Raw genomic sequence first — 12,830 nt, forward strand, 5'->3', positions numbered from 1 at the left:
TAGCGAATAAGTCATGTTTTGGAATTCTTACTTCAACAGACTCCGCAGTCGTGAAAGTCCCAGACGCACAACTTGATCATTTACGATACAATGATGCTGTAAAATTAGTTTCCGTATTTCACGCTCCGATGCTGTACCGCTGAATTACGTAGAACTCGATGGTGAGCTAGGCTTATCACTTGCATCCTACAAACTGCGAGGATCAACTATATAGAAAGCATCGTGTGAGTAAATGCATTAAGAAAGATGACAAAACAAAACGAATAGCTTTTTTCTGCATTCAACGACCGAGCTTAAGCAGTGGAATACTTTTTCCGATTTTCATAGCCTATTCTGAACACGCACGACTTTTGGAACAACTCCAGAAGTTTTGCAAACCCGAGCCGCGTTGAGAATTTTCCAAAGCTCGAGTGATTGGATAAGGCTATATGACCACCGAAGATGGTTTACATACTCTTACCTAAACACACCTATCGAGCAATAAGAATGGACGTTGCATCTCAAATATTTTATCATTTACCATCTTGAACGTCGCCACGAGACTGAGTCCATCTACATTCCACTTCGTCTAAACATATTGCTGACTAGTTAATTTTGACAAAATTTTTAGCGAGTAGATCGAGTAGATAATAAAGAGAAAACAGAGGTAATGGAAATCAAAGAGAGGGCTCACTGAACCATTTTCATTTGCGTTCGGACAAAGGTGACTAGAAAAGGCTTCCAAGTAAACTTTGAATCATTTTTTAAAAAGGTTCTCAATGGGGTTAACCGTTAGCGGTAAAATGGCCGAAAATTTTAGCCGTAAGGCGTAACAATTGACAAATTTTAAAGGTTGGCCACCACCTCATTAAGAACCTTCTTATATGTTTCATATGTTTGTTGTTAAGAACCTTCTATTAGCATCTGCCACGATCTGACATCAGAAAACTAGAGGGTGCGCAAGAGAAACAAAAATAAAGCGCATGTACACTTTGAATGACAGTACTGGTCTGGAAACCAGACTCGAGTTAAATAACTATCACGACAGTTTTATTTTTTCCTTCAAAAACAGTAATTGATGATCTATGCAATGTGAATGACGATTTTTGCGTTATTACAAGCGTAATCGTTGGAGCATCCTTAAGAAAAAAGCGAAGAAGGATAAACACGGTTTATGGCGAGTGTCCAAGGTGCGATTGGATTTAGTTTTGCATCTAATCAGTTGACAGGAAAACCAAACCAAGACAATCCCAAGTTATTTTCATGTTCAATTGCAAAGACCTTAAAAAATCTTCAAACGCTGATTATCGTTAATGTCACATCCTTCAAAATGTTTACATATCACATCATGGATGTTTTTACTTTAACTCGATGGCTCAGCTATCTTCACTGAGCCCTTGATGTGAGATTTGAAGTCGCTCCACTGAAACACGTTCCCCACCCCTGTCAGGCACGACTTAGACATGAGTGTGATCTCTCGGTCTTTGATCGCGTGATCCCAGATGTTGATTCCTGTCATTTCACTGATGAAACTTTGAATGGCTTGGAAGGATCCTCCCACTGAGTCTTGCTCTTGTCCTTGTACCAGGGCTCCTCCACCACGAATCACACGAACTGTGAAAACGCCATTAAGAAAAAATTATTGCCCTTTGTACTATAACACTTGAATACATATACTCAAGTTGGTTTTTCTCTGACTATGCAGACAACCAAAGAGCAACAACATCGAGGTGAATTATAAACAGGCTTTCCTGTCTGGTTTACGAAGTGAGGATCACAGATTGATACGATGTTCTAAAAGAAGCATAGTTGCCCTATAGCGTTCTGTTTGTCACAGAGCAGAGTGGTCCAAGTCGGATTCATACGAACCTTTGTACATTAGTAATGTAACGTTTTTCCTCTTTTAGTTTTGATTTTGTGGAAAAATCAAATAAATCTCCTGAGTTCAATAACTGAAAAACTCCTCGCTGTGAAACTTATACATTCATACAGAAGCATATATGCCAAATGTCTGTGATTCAAAATGTAACTGTTTATAAGCAGTGATGGAGTTACTGAAAAAAAAAAAGATTATACCTTTCTTGAGACTTTTTACCAGAAGCTGCAACCTTGCCATCTTTGAACAATTTCCATGAGCCAGCGATATTCTCCCATGTTGCGCAGATGTGATGCCACTTTCCATTAGCCTGAAGTGTCGGCGTATTTTGGGCGCACGAGTGCACATTTTCGTAGTAGGCCGCCATCTTAGATTTGGTAACTGTGGAGGATTGGGGCAAGGAAATATTTGCCGAGGGAGTAGGTGTTAAGTGGAAAAATGGGCAACGGGGGAGAGTTGTTTATCGTTTGCAAATTTTTCAGTGAGTGATCCATTAACTGAAATTGTTCAGTTCACCGTTTAATTCCTTGCTTTCTTTATTACGCCGAGGAGAGTTTTATCGAAAAAACCTCAATGAATTTTGTATCCCGCAAAGAAAGAAAGTAATCCTGTATCTTGATTATCATATATCAGGCAACAATGTTTAAAATGACCTTTCGGTAAATTTTTCATTATGAGACTGGCTCGTCATTTTAAAGTCAAGCCCATTAATTTGGGGATGCCTGGCAGTCGGAAATTTTCATAAATCATTCACCGAAAGCTTCTTTAAAACTTGTTAGGAATATCTGAGATGTCTGTTTAGAAATGTCCAGCGATTCCAAAACATTTTTTTTTCAGTGGACAAATTCTCTAAGCTCAGCTGTCGACGCTTAGAAATTGTACGCTGCTGATCAGACTGGCGGACTCTGAGCTTGTGTATTCTATTAAAATATCGCTCAGTTGTCGATGTCCGATGTCTGTTTAGAAATGTCAAGCGATTTCAAAAATTAATTTTTTTTTTCCAGTGAACAAACTCTTCGAACCCGGTTGTCGACGCCAAGAAATTATACGCTTCTGATCAGACTGGCGGACTCGGTCTCAAATGGACTAAATGCCCAGCAGTGAGAAACTTTCATCAAAATGCCAACGAAAATTTTATACAAGTCTATTGAGTATATTCGATGTTTAGAAATGTTCGTTTTTCAGTGGTCAAGCATGAATGTACCATACTGAAACACACCGACGTGCAAAGAGTTTTCTCAAATATGAATGAAATACTGTGAAACCCGTATGAGTGGACTTACACAGGGTCAAGTAAAAACTGCAGTTACAATAAGCTTGATTTTTAGGCGAATTAAAACTCTCAATTGGCGGATTTCTAGAGAAGAAATTTGATTAGAAATATGGTTGACAACAAAGGAATTTCAGAAAACCTAGGATCTATCTGAGATCTCAGTAATTTAGGGGAGCACATGATACCAAAAAAATATAGAAATAAAATGTTTTCAGGTGAAAAAAAGACTCAAATAATTAATTATTATTATTTAAAGAAAACGACAAAACTTTTGAGTTTAAAAGACATGTTTCGATAGAAACCTCTGTCATCTTCAGTTGATTAACAAAGCGTTACAAGTTGAATTTATAAGTACGTGCTAATTAAGCTAGTAACAACAAAACGTGACAATATGAAAATTATAGGGATAGTTTTAGATTTACATGTAATTGTTGATTCAAAGAAGGTTGTTCTCTTTGAATGTGAATAGCTTCTTTTATCTTGAGTTGGAAACTCGCGGAGGCGTGGTCTAAGATATCGAAACAATCTACTGAACACAAGGCGCGACAATGTTCAGAATTCTGTAGATGATTGAAAACGTGAGAGGCCCTATCACTGACTAAGTGCTCACGCACGCGTTTTTTTTTTTTAACTCAAGAAGCATCAGTATCTGGATCTTGAATGTCAACACAGCAAAAGGAAAGCGACAACAACAACAGCATCTAAAACTGCAACGTTGACAAATATCATCAAGAACTTTCGGAGTTTCGGGATTGGTAACTGTAGTGTCGTCATTTAGGCACAAAGGAACTGTCTCTCCTTCATTGCCAAAGGCTAAGTAAACTTTATTAACAAACACGTTTCACAATAGAAGTAGAAGTTTTTACTGACTTATAGTAATTTTACAGCATGCAAGTATTTCCAGCACAGTATGATTGCTGCTAGTAGTACATTTACTGATTTAAGTACAAAGTGCTCACCTTAGAACCCATACTTAGCTCGTTGTCAATAATTAAAATAGGTGCATGTATAATCAATACACTACAGTAACTATTAACAAACCTTCCTTGAACAGCCGGGCCCCGGAGTTTGTATAAAACGTCCCCCTCCCCCCCCCCCACCCCCCCCCTCCCCGTCCCATCGCAAATATCTCCAATTTAACCGCGTACCAACCACTCAACTGGTAACTAATTCTTTCATCCAAAATGGCGGCGAACTTTTGGCTTTCTTCGCACTGCAATCAATGGCTCCTTGACCGTGAAGAAATCGAACTAGAAAGGCAGCGAGACTACCAAAATCTTAAAGACGACGACTACAAGAAGATACAGATCTTTTTTATCAATTTCATGCAAGCTTTAGGAGAACATTTGAAGCTACGCCAACAAGTAATTGCAACTGCCTCTTTGTACTACAAAAGATTTTATGCAAGAAATTCTTTGAAAAACATTGATCCTCTTCTTATGGCTCCGACGTGCATGTACTTAGCTCACAAGACGGAGGAGTGTGGTGTGATATCTAACAGTCGTTTTAATGCTGCTTGTAACGCCGTGGTGAAGAACAAATTCTCTTTCGCTTTTCCCGGGGATCAGTTTCCGTACAGAATGACCCAGGTAGAGTATTTTTATCATGGTCTTAAACCTCCATCTACAATTTGATAGGCCCAAACTTCGTGTGTGCCTCACTTTTTAAGTTCAGGCAGAAAACAATCCAGCTAATCTTCCTTGCTTGAAAAGATTCGTACTGAGTTACACAAAATGATCCAAACCCACAACAAACAATCCTACTGGTTAAAAGAGAAATACATAAGATAGAGTAAAATGTATTTTTCAGTGCTATCTCACATTCCAAGAACAGATTACTTACTAGAAAAAGACATAATTGTTTTATTGGTAAAAGAATCCACCATTTACAAACAACAAACAGAGCATCAGCTGTAGGGAAAAGCAAAGAAGAATGTATGTTAATAAAACAACACAGTTTATGTTTGCTGTTGTGAATATATTTTTGGCCTAACTTAGAGCCATTTCAGCATTAAATATGTCTCTGAGAAGGCCCTAAAATACCCAATAATATAAGTTCTACTACTATTATTATTATTTTGGATAGCATTGAGAAAATAAAGTGAAAAAAAACCACAAAAAAACAATCTGAAAATGATTGCTGGCATACAAGAGGGATATAATACATTTTAGTCAGCCAAAATCTCTATTTTAGCTTGGTCTGCCCTTATTCCTCACAAAAGGATAATCCTCTCTAATCTTATCAAGTTAAACAGCTCATGTTAGAAGTGACTAATGTTAAGTTCACTTGTTGGGAACAAGTGAAAGAAACACGTGTTGATATCAGCCAAAAACCCACCTTAATTCCTGTTTTGTGTTTGGAACAAGAACATTGGACTGAAATTTTGGTGAATAAGAGGAATTAGCCTAGCAACAAGAGTAGAAGCAAAATAGATTCCCCCATTGGCAAGTATTTTCATTGAGGCTGTAAATTTACAAATATTTAGGCATGGGTTGTATTAGAAGGTTTCCTAGAGCCATAATCTGCAAAGACCATTATACAAACTGTGAAATTAAATAATTTTTTGTTAATCATTGTTTCTTTACTGAGTTCATTTGTTTTTTTGCAGGTTCTTGAGTGTGAATTTTTTTTACTTGAGATGATGGACTGTTGCTTGATTGTATACCACCCTTACAGACCTCTTACCCAGTATGTTGCTGATCTTGGAATGGAAGATGCAATTCTGCCAATTGCGTGGCGCATTTTGAATGATAGTTTACGAACAGATGTCTCTCTTATCTATCCCCCTTACCAGATTGCATTGGCTGCCATTTACATGGCTTGTGTCATTCAACAGAAAGATTCCAAGCAGTGGTTTGCAGAACTATCTGTTGATATGGACAAAGTACTGGAAATCACACAGGAAATCTTACAGCTGTATGAACTGTTTAAGAGCTATGATGAAAGAGCTGAAATTTCTGCAGTACTTAGCCGAGCTCCAAGACCAAAAGTCAGGCCAACGTCTGCCACACCCGGACAGACTCCATCTCCTGTACCACCAGAATCCTGACTAGGAACTCTATGATGTTCTTTCTTACCTTTCAAAAACATTTTGGCCAAAATATCTTTAACACTTTCACTCCCAAGATCTCATTAGCAATTCCCCTTTCTGTTTGTCATACAATTCTTATGACAGTAGTTTGGAGAATAGTCCATTTTACAGTTGTGTGCTTGGTTGCCAAGCCTTTGAATGGGAGTGAGGCTGAGGGTGACCTTGTTATGATACAAACCTTGCTGCCTTTCAAATGTAAATCACTTTGTTATCATGCTAACTAGATACAGGTCTCTATCATGACAAGGTCACTTTCAGCCTCACTCCAAATCAAAGGCTTGGCAACTAAGTACACAACTGTAAAATGGCCTATTGGATATTGGATCAACAATTATAATATTTCTTTTATTTTCATCACTTGCCTACTTGGTTATGAGCAGAAATTTTGTCTGGGTCTCTATGGGAGTGAAAGGGTCAAATATAAATATATATATATATCAGTATATATAATCATCTCATATCCAACAAGCGTGAGTGGAGTAATTGTTTTATTAAAAACGTTAAATTAAATTATTAAATTTTTACCTCCGTTTTAATTTTAAGCTAACACGTACGCTTGCCATGTTTGCAGACTATGGTATATTGGCTGATATACCATAATGGCTAAGCCAATAAAAGTCTTAAATTGCATTATCCAATGATCTAGTTTTTAATAAATATTTAACAATTATTCGCCGAAGGCAAGGTGAATATCGTCAAATAGTCCCCGAGACGAAGTCCAGGGGATTATTCGACAATATTCACCGAACCTGAGGCGAATAATTGTTTTGTATAATTTCAGAGCTGAGCAACAGAGAAATTTCTAAAACCATAACATTTTAGTAACATTTATTAACATTTTATTTTAACATTTTATATAAACCGCTTGGAGCGGTTTATATAGCATCATATAAGGAACCGCTCGACCAATCAGATTGCTGGAAACTCTGCTCAGCTCTGAAATTATACTAAATATATATATAAATGAAATTGCAGAGCAAGAAAAGATTTGATTGAAGTTAGTCCTGATTAGAACTTTTTTTGGGAGTGGTGACTGTAGTTTTGACAACCCTAGCGGAAATGACCATCAGACCCAGAAGAAATCATTTCACTTTGTTGTTGGATAGTGTCAGTAGTCTTTGTTGGAGTAATGAGAGGTACAGGAAAGAGTAACATAGCATATAAAGAGATGTTGTTTACTTGCACTCTGTATTAAAAGGGGCATGATGTAGATTTGAACAAATCTTTTCTTAAGTTAATATTTTTCTTCATTAGATTACACCATAAATTTTCTTCTCCACATGTTATCTTCAAACAGTGTTTATTTTGAGGTAAAGAACAGGGTGAGACACCCATGAAAAAAAAAAAACATGAAGAACTATGCAGTCCTTGCCTTGCTTCCCCAAATTGAAGACAGTAATTAACTGCCCCTGTCTCAGATGAAAATAAAAAATTGTGGGACATGGGGGAGAAAAGGGAACCAGACCCCTTCCCCTTAAGTTTGATTTGCTTAACAATGTCTCGAACCTCAGACTATTTGGATATTCTAATTTTTGGACTGAATTACTTGCTTATTGTGTAATAGACATGATTGCTTTGCTTGCAGTTTACCTTCACATCAATTTTTTTACTAATCATCCACTGATCAAATCCAATTAACCTTTCATTTCTGTGATTGACTGAAGAATGAATTTCTCCCTACAATGTGCAAACATTTTCAAGCAGAAAGGTGACAAGAAGTGAGAAGAAAATCACAAGGGTGGATATTCTGGACATTGTGATTATCTAACCTCAAACATGTGGCTTCATAAATGGGTTTGTGGAGGGGCATCATCGATATTATTACAAAATTATTGCTTATGATTGGTTTTTGGCAACCAAATTTGTGCACCTATACACCGAATTGAAATATGGCATCCAGTTTGAATTACCATTGTCCTGGACTTACTAGCCTCGTCTTCACGTAGAAAATACAAAAGCATTATCACATGTGTGAGAGGCTAGTAAGTCCAGAACAATGGCAGTTCAAATTGGACGCCATATTTCGATTCGGTGTATAGGACACTGTACATGTTATTCTTGTAATTGGATTGTAAGTGTAAAGGACAATTTTCCTTGTCTCCTCAAATTTTGTCCCAACCATAGTCTGGACTGATTTGTAAGAGGCTTTATGTCATTAAATTCTTTCTGTTATCGGACAAATGATTAAAACTCAGACTCCTGAATCATGCTCGGCCAATTTTTTTCACTCCTACAATACCAGATTGGATTGGACACTGCCCAGTAGTACTATTGTTACAAATCTTCTGGTAAAATACCATGTCTGTGGCAAGTTTCATCCTTCCTAGTCTCAAACAGGATATATTTTTCTTGCACCAAGGGAATTATACCCATCTGGGAGCAACTTCAGAATACCTGTCCACATCATTTACATATGTTGGGAGGCTTTGAAGAATGAGGCATAACACAATAGACGCTATTCTTATTCAATGATGTGGCCGGGTATTCTGAAGTTTAGCCCCCATCTGTTCACCTTTCATCTACTAGCATCACTCTTTTAACAAGTATTCAAGACGTACCATTCTCCCCGGCTTCCGTCGTGAAGACGTACTTACTACTCTCCGCCCATTCCCCCTTCCCCCCACTTCTCCTCCTGAATCTGCCTACTGAATCTGCAGACATTCAAAAATCAAAACGCCAGGCAAATAAAAATTTCAAGGAAGCTGTTATGAATCAAAAATGTCTTAGCTTGTCCGTGAAATCATGAAATTCCTTTCATGTGTCCAAAGTTTCAGTAAGGCGATGCCTAATATCCTCAAATATTGTCGCACCCATTCTGTCGTATCCCGCCAGAGAGAAATGAAGATGATCTGCCCAAAACGTTCTACGATCCTCATCACTCAGCGATTCCCGCGGTAACTTTGTAGCCAGGTCAGATAGAAGCATTCTATCTCCATGTTGTTGCACAAAATTCTTTAAAAGCGCGTTCACTTGCAGACGTTTCTCTCTGACGACAGTATACTCATCTACGGTTTCGTAACCGGTTTCCGGGATAGTCACAGCCACTGATAAAGGAGAATGTTGAAGAGCTAGCTCGTGAAGCGATCTTAAGCGTCTGAATAAAGGCTCTCCATTCTTATCAAGAGGCACGCCAAGGTCGTTTGTGCCTCCTAAGATGATCACAATGTCGAATGGGCCATCCTTGTCCAAGACCACAGGAAGACGAGTGTTCACTTGGTCAGTAGTTTCACCGCTCACACCCCTGTTTACAATATCGATAGACTCTGTCTTGCACACGGATTCAATGAGACTTTGCACTTTAAGGGTATAAGGACGGAATCTAGTCCCAAATTCACACCAACCTTCCGTCAGACTGTTACCAAAAGCTAAGATTCGAATCGCCATCTTGTTATTGAGGACTGAGTGATTCAGTCGGAAAGGGAGGAAATATATCTTATTATTAAAAACTAGATCATTGGATAATGCAATTCAAGACATTTTATTGGCTTAGCCATTATGGTATATCAGCCAATATACCATAATCTACAAATATGGTAAGCGTACGTGGCAGCTTAAAATTAGAAGGGAGCTAAAAATTTAATAAAATTTAATAATTTAATTTAACGTTTTTAATAAAACAATTATTCCACTCGCGCTTGTTGGATATGAGATGATTATAGCTAACTCGGCGCTACGCGCCTCGTTGGCTATCTATCATCTCATATCCAATGCGCGCTCGTGGAATAATTGTTAATTAGACGTTTTGTTGTGCAGTATCGCTGAGTATTTTCACGAGTTGTGCCGTATTTTGACGAGCCCGCAGGGCGAGTCAAAATACAAATAACGAGTAAAAATACTCAGCGATACTACACAACAAAACGTTTAATAAGTTATTTATCATCCAACACGCCAAACTTTTATTTCAGTGCGGGCGAATTTCGCGGATATTTATTTACGGGGAGTGCGTGACAGAAGTATGCGAAGCGGAACGGAATTGGCGCGTTGTCGTGTTGCTGTTTCTATTTACTTCAATAAATGAAGAAATTTCCAGGTCGTCTAGCTGTTTTTCTTCGTTCGATTCATCTAATAAACTTGGATGTATATTCGCCAGCCATTCTGACTCTTCGTCGTCGGAAATATGATTCAAATTGTCTGCCATTGTTTTTTCGTAACTACAATTCAACTCTCGCTTGCGCGATGCGAGAAAACCTGTTTAACCGGTACTCCAGGGTACAAATACCCCGTGATATTTGTACTCGTCTACGGCGTTATTTATACTCTACGAAGTGTAGTTGGATAATAACTAGGAATATTTGATCAAGTTTTCGTCATCTGAACAACTGCCCACATACCTCTCCCCTATGTCAATAGCAACTCACGTTGTTGTTGGGTTAGGGGACGGGTAGGTGCGTAGTCGCTCAGATGACAGACAATGATCCGAGTTCTGAATCAGTATTGCCTACGAGTATTTCTCCTCTTGGAAAAAATCCACTTAATTGAAACAGTTTCTCACGACAACTCATCCCCCTCGTTTACTACTGAAACACAAATTATCGAAAGCAATTTAAGCTTGAGGGCACCAAACAGGTTCTATCGAATATATTTGCATGAATTAGCTGATACGGAGAGCAAAATTGTCAAACTGACAGATTTCTTTTGAGACCAAGCTAAACAGAAGCTTGTCGTAAGTATTAGACATCCTTCAGTTCTACCGACAAATTAAGACAAAACAAATATTGTAATTGAGAACTTTTCATTTAACGAAATTGCCTACACCTTGTCAATCTTAGGGTAAGTTGTGGTAAACGATTTCCCTTCCATATCTTTCTGATAATCAGTTTTAATTATAACTCGGAGGCGTATCAGCGAAACTTAGCAAATTGAAGTAGTGAACTTATCGACTGGTGTTCATTTATACGACACAATATTGTATAGTTAGTTCCGTCAACACTGTATTTGAGCAAACCAACAGACCATCATTATCATCAACGGGACGTGTTCGTTAAATCTTCCGCTAAGTGATTGAGTCAAACTGGGCGACCATATAGCCGGTCCACCGAAAAGTTTGGGGCGCATTTCTTGAAAACAAAAAATCGGAGATGAAATACCTTTCGAACATGTCGAACAACGAGTCGTCGGCATTTACGCCATCAAATACTGTTCTGTCTAAACGAGAAGCCATCGCATGGTGCTGTGCTTTTACAATTTCATCTGCCATCATTATTACGGGAAATCTTCTCGCAGTTGCTCTCTTTGCCATCAACAAAAGACTCCAGAAGAAACAATTCATTCTTCTCATCAACATGGCGAGTGCTGATCTGATGTTAGGGGCCGTGTCTCTCCCTGTCTTTGTTTACTCAGTGGTCTGGAAAACGTATGAGCAAACGGTAGAGGGAATGGCAAGCACTTTCACAATTTTTCGTGGCGTCTCCACCATCTTTTACACGCAAGCTTCAATTATTTTTGCAGCTTTCATCTCTGGTGAGAGATTTTTTGCCACGCACTGGCCATTACGACACAGAGTGGTATCCTTGAAATCGTATCGTTGGGTGTGTTTTGCAGCATGGGCCGTTGTTCTCCTGAGCACAGCAATTCTTTCTCTGCTAAAACTTTTTGTGTCTGGAGGAGCTTACTGTTGGCTCTGGGTGCAATTTACCTCCAGTTTGATAATCATAATATGTGGATGTAATATTGGTGTTTGGAGAAAGTTCCAAAAAAGACGTTTAACCCCGCATACTAAATCGTCACAGAAAAGACAGTTGACGAAGACATTGTTGTTAATATCGCTACTTGCTTTGCTGTCGTGGTCCCCAATCATCCTTTTAAATATTTTCAGAGCTGTTAATTATTCTGTGAATAAGAACATTTACTTTACGGCAGTATTTTTTAATATTTCGAGTTGTTTTGTAAACCCGGTAACGTATTTTGTAAGAATTCACGAATTCAGACAAGCACTCACCGTGTGTTTTTGCAAAAGGAAAACAATGCGTGGAAATACGCATGTCAATGCTGGAAGAGATCGGACTTTGTCAAACTTCTCAGTATTTTCCAACGATTTTGCTGACGTACTGGAAACAAAATTGTAAAAAAGTACATAACTACAGTCTAAATTTAACCAAGGATTTTAACATTCTTTAACCTTACTGTTGGTTACAGCTGTTTTGCAGTTTTAAAAGAGGGATTTTAATAATTTTATCACTAAACAATATTTAATTTCTGCTATTATTTCGACACTTTAAATTTTCATACTTTAAAATAATAAGCATTTATTTCGGTCACATATGATGTTAAAAAAAAAAACTTATGTATCTAAACCTCAATTATAGAAGACATTATTCCCGTCATTTTTTTCCTCGACATTATGAATATGAAGGAACGTTTTTCGTCTCTTGGGAGTAAGAACTTGTATGCCGACTCAGGGCTTTTGTGCTCTAGGTTCAAATATATCATTAAAAGTATTCTATCTGAGGAAAATGAATCCTTAATTGTGTTTAAGAAACATTTACGTATTGTAAAATTAGAATTCAACATGACTGCAGCATGTGCGCGACATAACCGACAGTCGAAATCGTCTAGTGCAAACAAATGTTATTAATACAGCCTCTATCTAGCAAAAATATTTTGGCTCCAAT

The 12,830-nt window shown here is 38.0% G+C and overlaps 3 protein-coding genes across 3 annotated transcripts; 1 reads left to right on the forward strand and 2 right to left on the reverse strand.

The window, feature by feature from the left end:
* Positions 1-1,354: 1,354 nt before the first annotated feature.
* Positions 1,355-2,300, reverse strand: LOC148736541 (sushi, von Willebrand factor type A, EGF and pentraxin domain-containing protein 1-like). Its single transcript, XM_088752274.1, has 2 exons — positions 2,056-2,300; positions 1,355-1,593 (listed from the first exon to the last, which is right to left on the reverse strand). The coding sequence occupies exons 1-2, from the start codon at positions 2,220-2,222 to the stop codon at positions 1,500-1,502; spliced, it is 261 nt and encodes an 86-aa protein (XP_088608400.1). The 5' UTR covers positions 2,223-2,300; the 3' UTR covers positions 1,355-1,499.
* Positions 2,301-4,281: 1,981 nt separating this feature from the next.
* Positions 4,282-7,503, forward strand: LOC111337303 (cyclin-C). Its single transcript, XM_022943581.2, has 2 exons — positions 4,282-4,717; positions 5,737-7,503. The coding sequence occupies exons 1-2, from the start codon at positions 4,313-4,315 to the stop codon at positions 6,175-6,177; spliced, it is 846 nt and encodes a 281-aa protein (XP_022799316.1). The 5' UTR covers positions 4,282-4,312; the 3' UTR covers positions 6,178-7,503.
* Positions 7,504-8,904: 1,401 nt separating this feature from the next.
* On the reverse strand, positions 8,905-9,619 carry LOC111337668 (uncharacterized). The gene has a single exon (XM_022944014.2). The coding sequence runs from the start codon at positions 9,601-9,603 to the stop codon at positions 8,974-8,976; it is 630 nt and encodes a 209-aa protein (XP_022799749.2). The 5' UTR covers positions 9,604-9,619; the 3' UTR covers positions 8,905-8,973.
* Positions 9,620-12,830: the final 3,211 nt, after the last annotated feature.

This window comes from Stylophora pistillata, chromosome 3 (assembly GCF_964205215.1).
Source record: "Stylophora pistillata chromosome 3, jaStyPist1.2, whole genome shotgun sequence".
NCBI lineage: Eukaryota > Metazoa > Cnidaria > Anthozoa > Scleractinia > Pocilloporidae > Stylophora > Stylophora pistillata.

Bases quoted from the DNA above. Each gene is read 5' to 3' on its own strand.
- LOC148736541 (XM_088752274.1), bottom strand. From the start codon at position 2,222: ATGGCGGCCTACTACGAAAATGTGCACTCGTGCGCCCAAAATACGCCG. The intron at 1,594-2,055 runs GTATAATCTTTT...GCGTTTTCACAG, and splicing joins GGTAAAAAGTCTCAAGAAAG to TTCGTGTGATTCGTGGTGGA.
- LOC111337303 (XM_022943581.2), top strand. From the start codon at position 4,313: ATGGCGGCGAACTTTTGGCTTTCTTCGCACTGCAATCAATGGCTCCTT. The intron at 4,718-5,736 runs GTAGAGTATTTT...GTTTTTTTGCAG, and splicing joins TTCCGTACAGAATGACCCAG to GTTCTTGAGTGTGAATTTTT.
- LOC111337668 (XM_022944014.2), bottom strand. From the start codon at position 9,603: ATGGCGATTCGAATCTTAGCTTTTGGTAACAGTCTGACGGAAGGTTGG.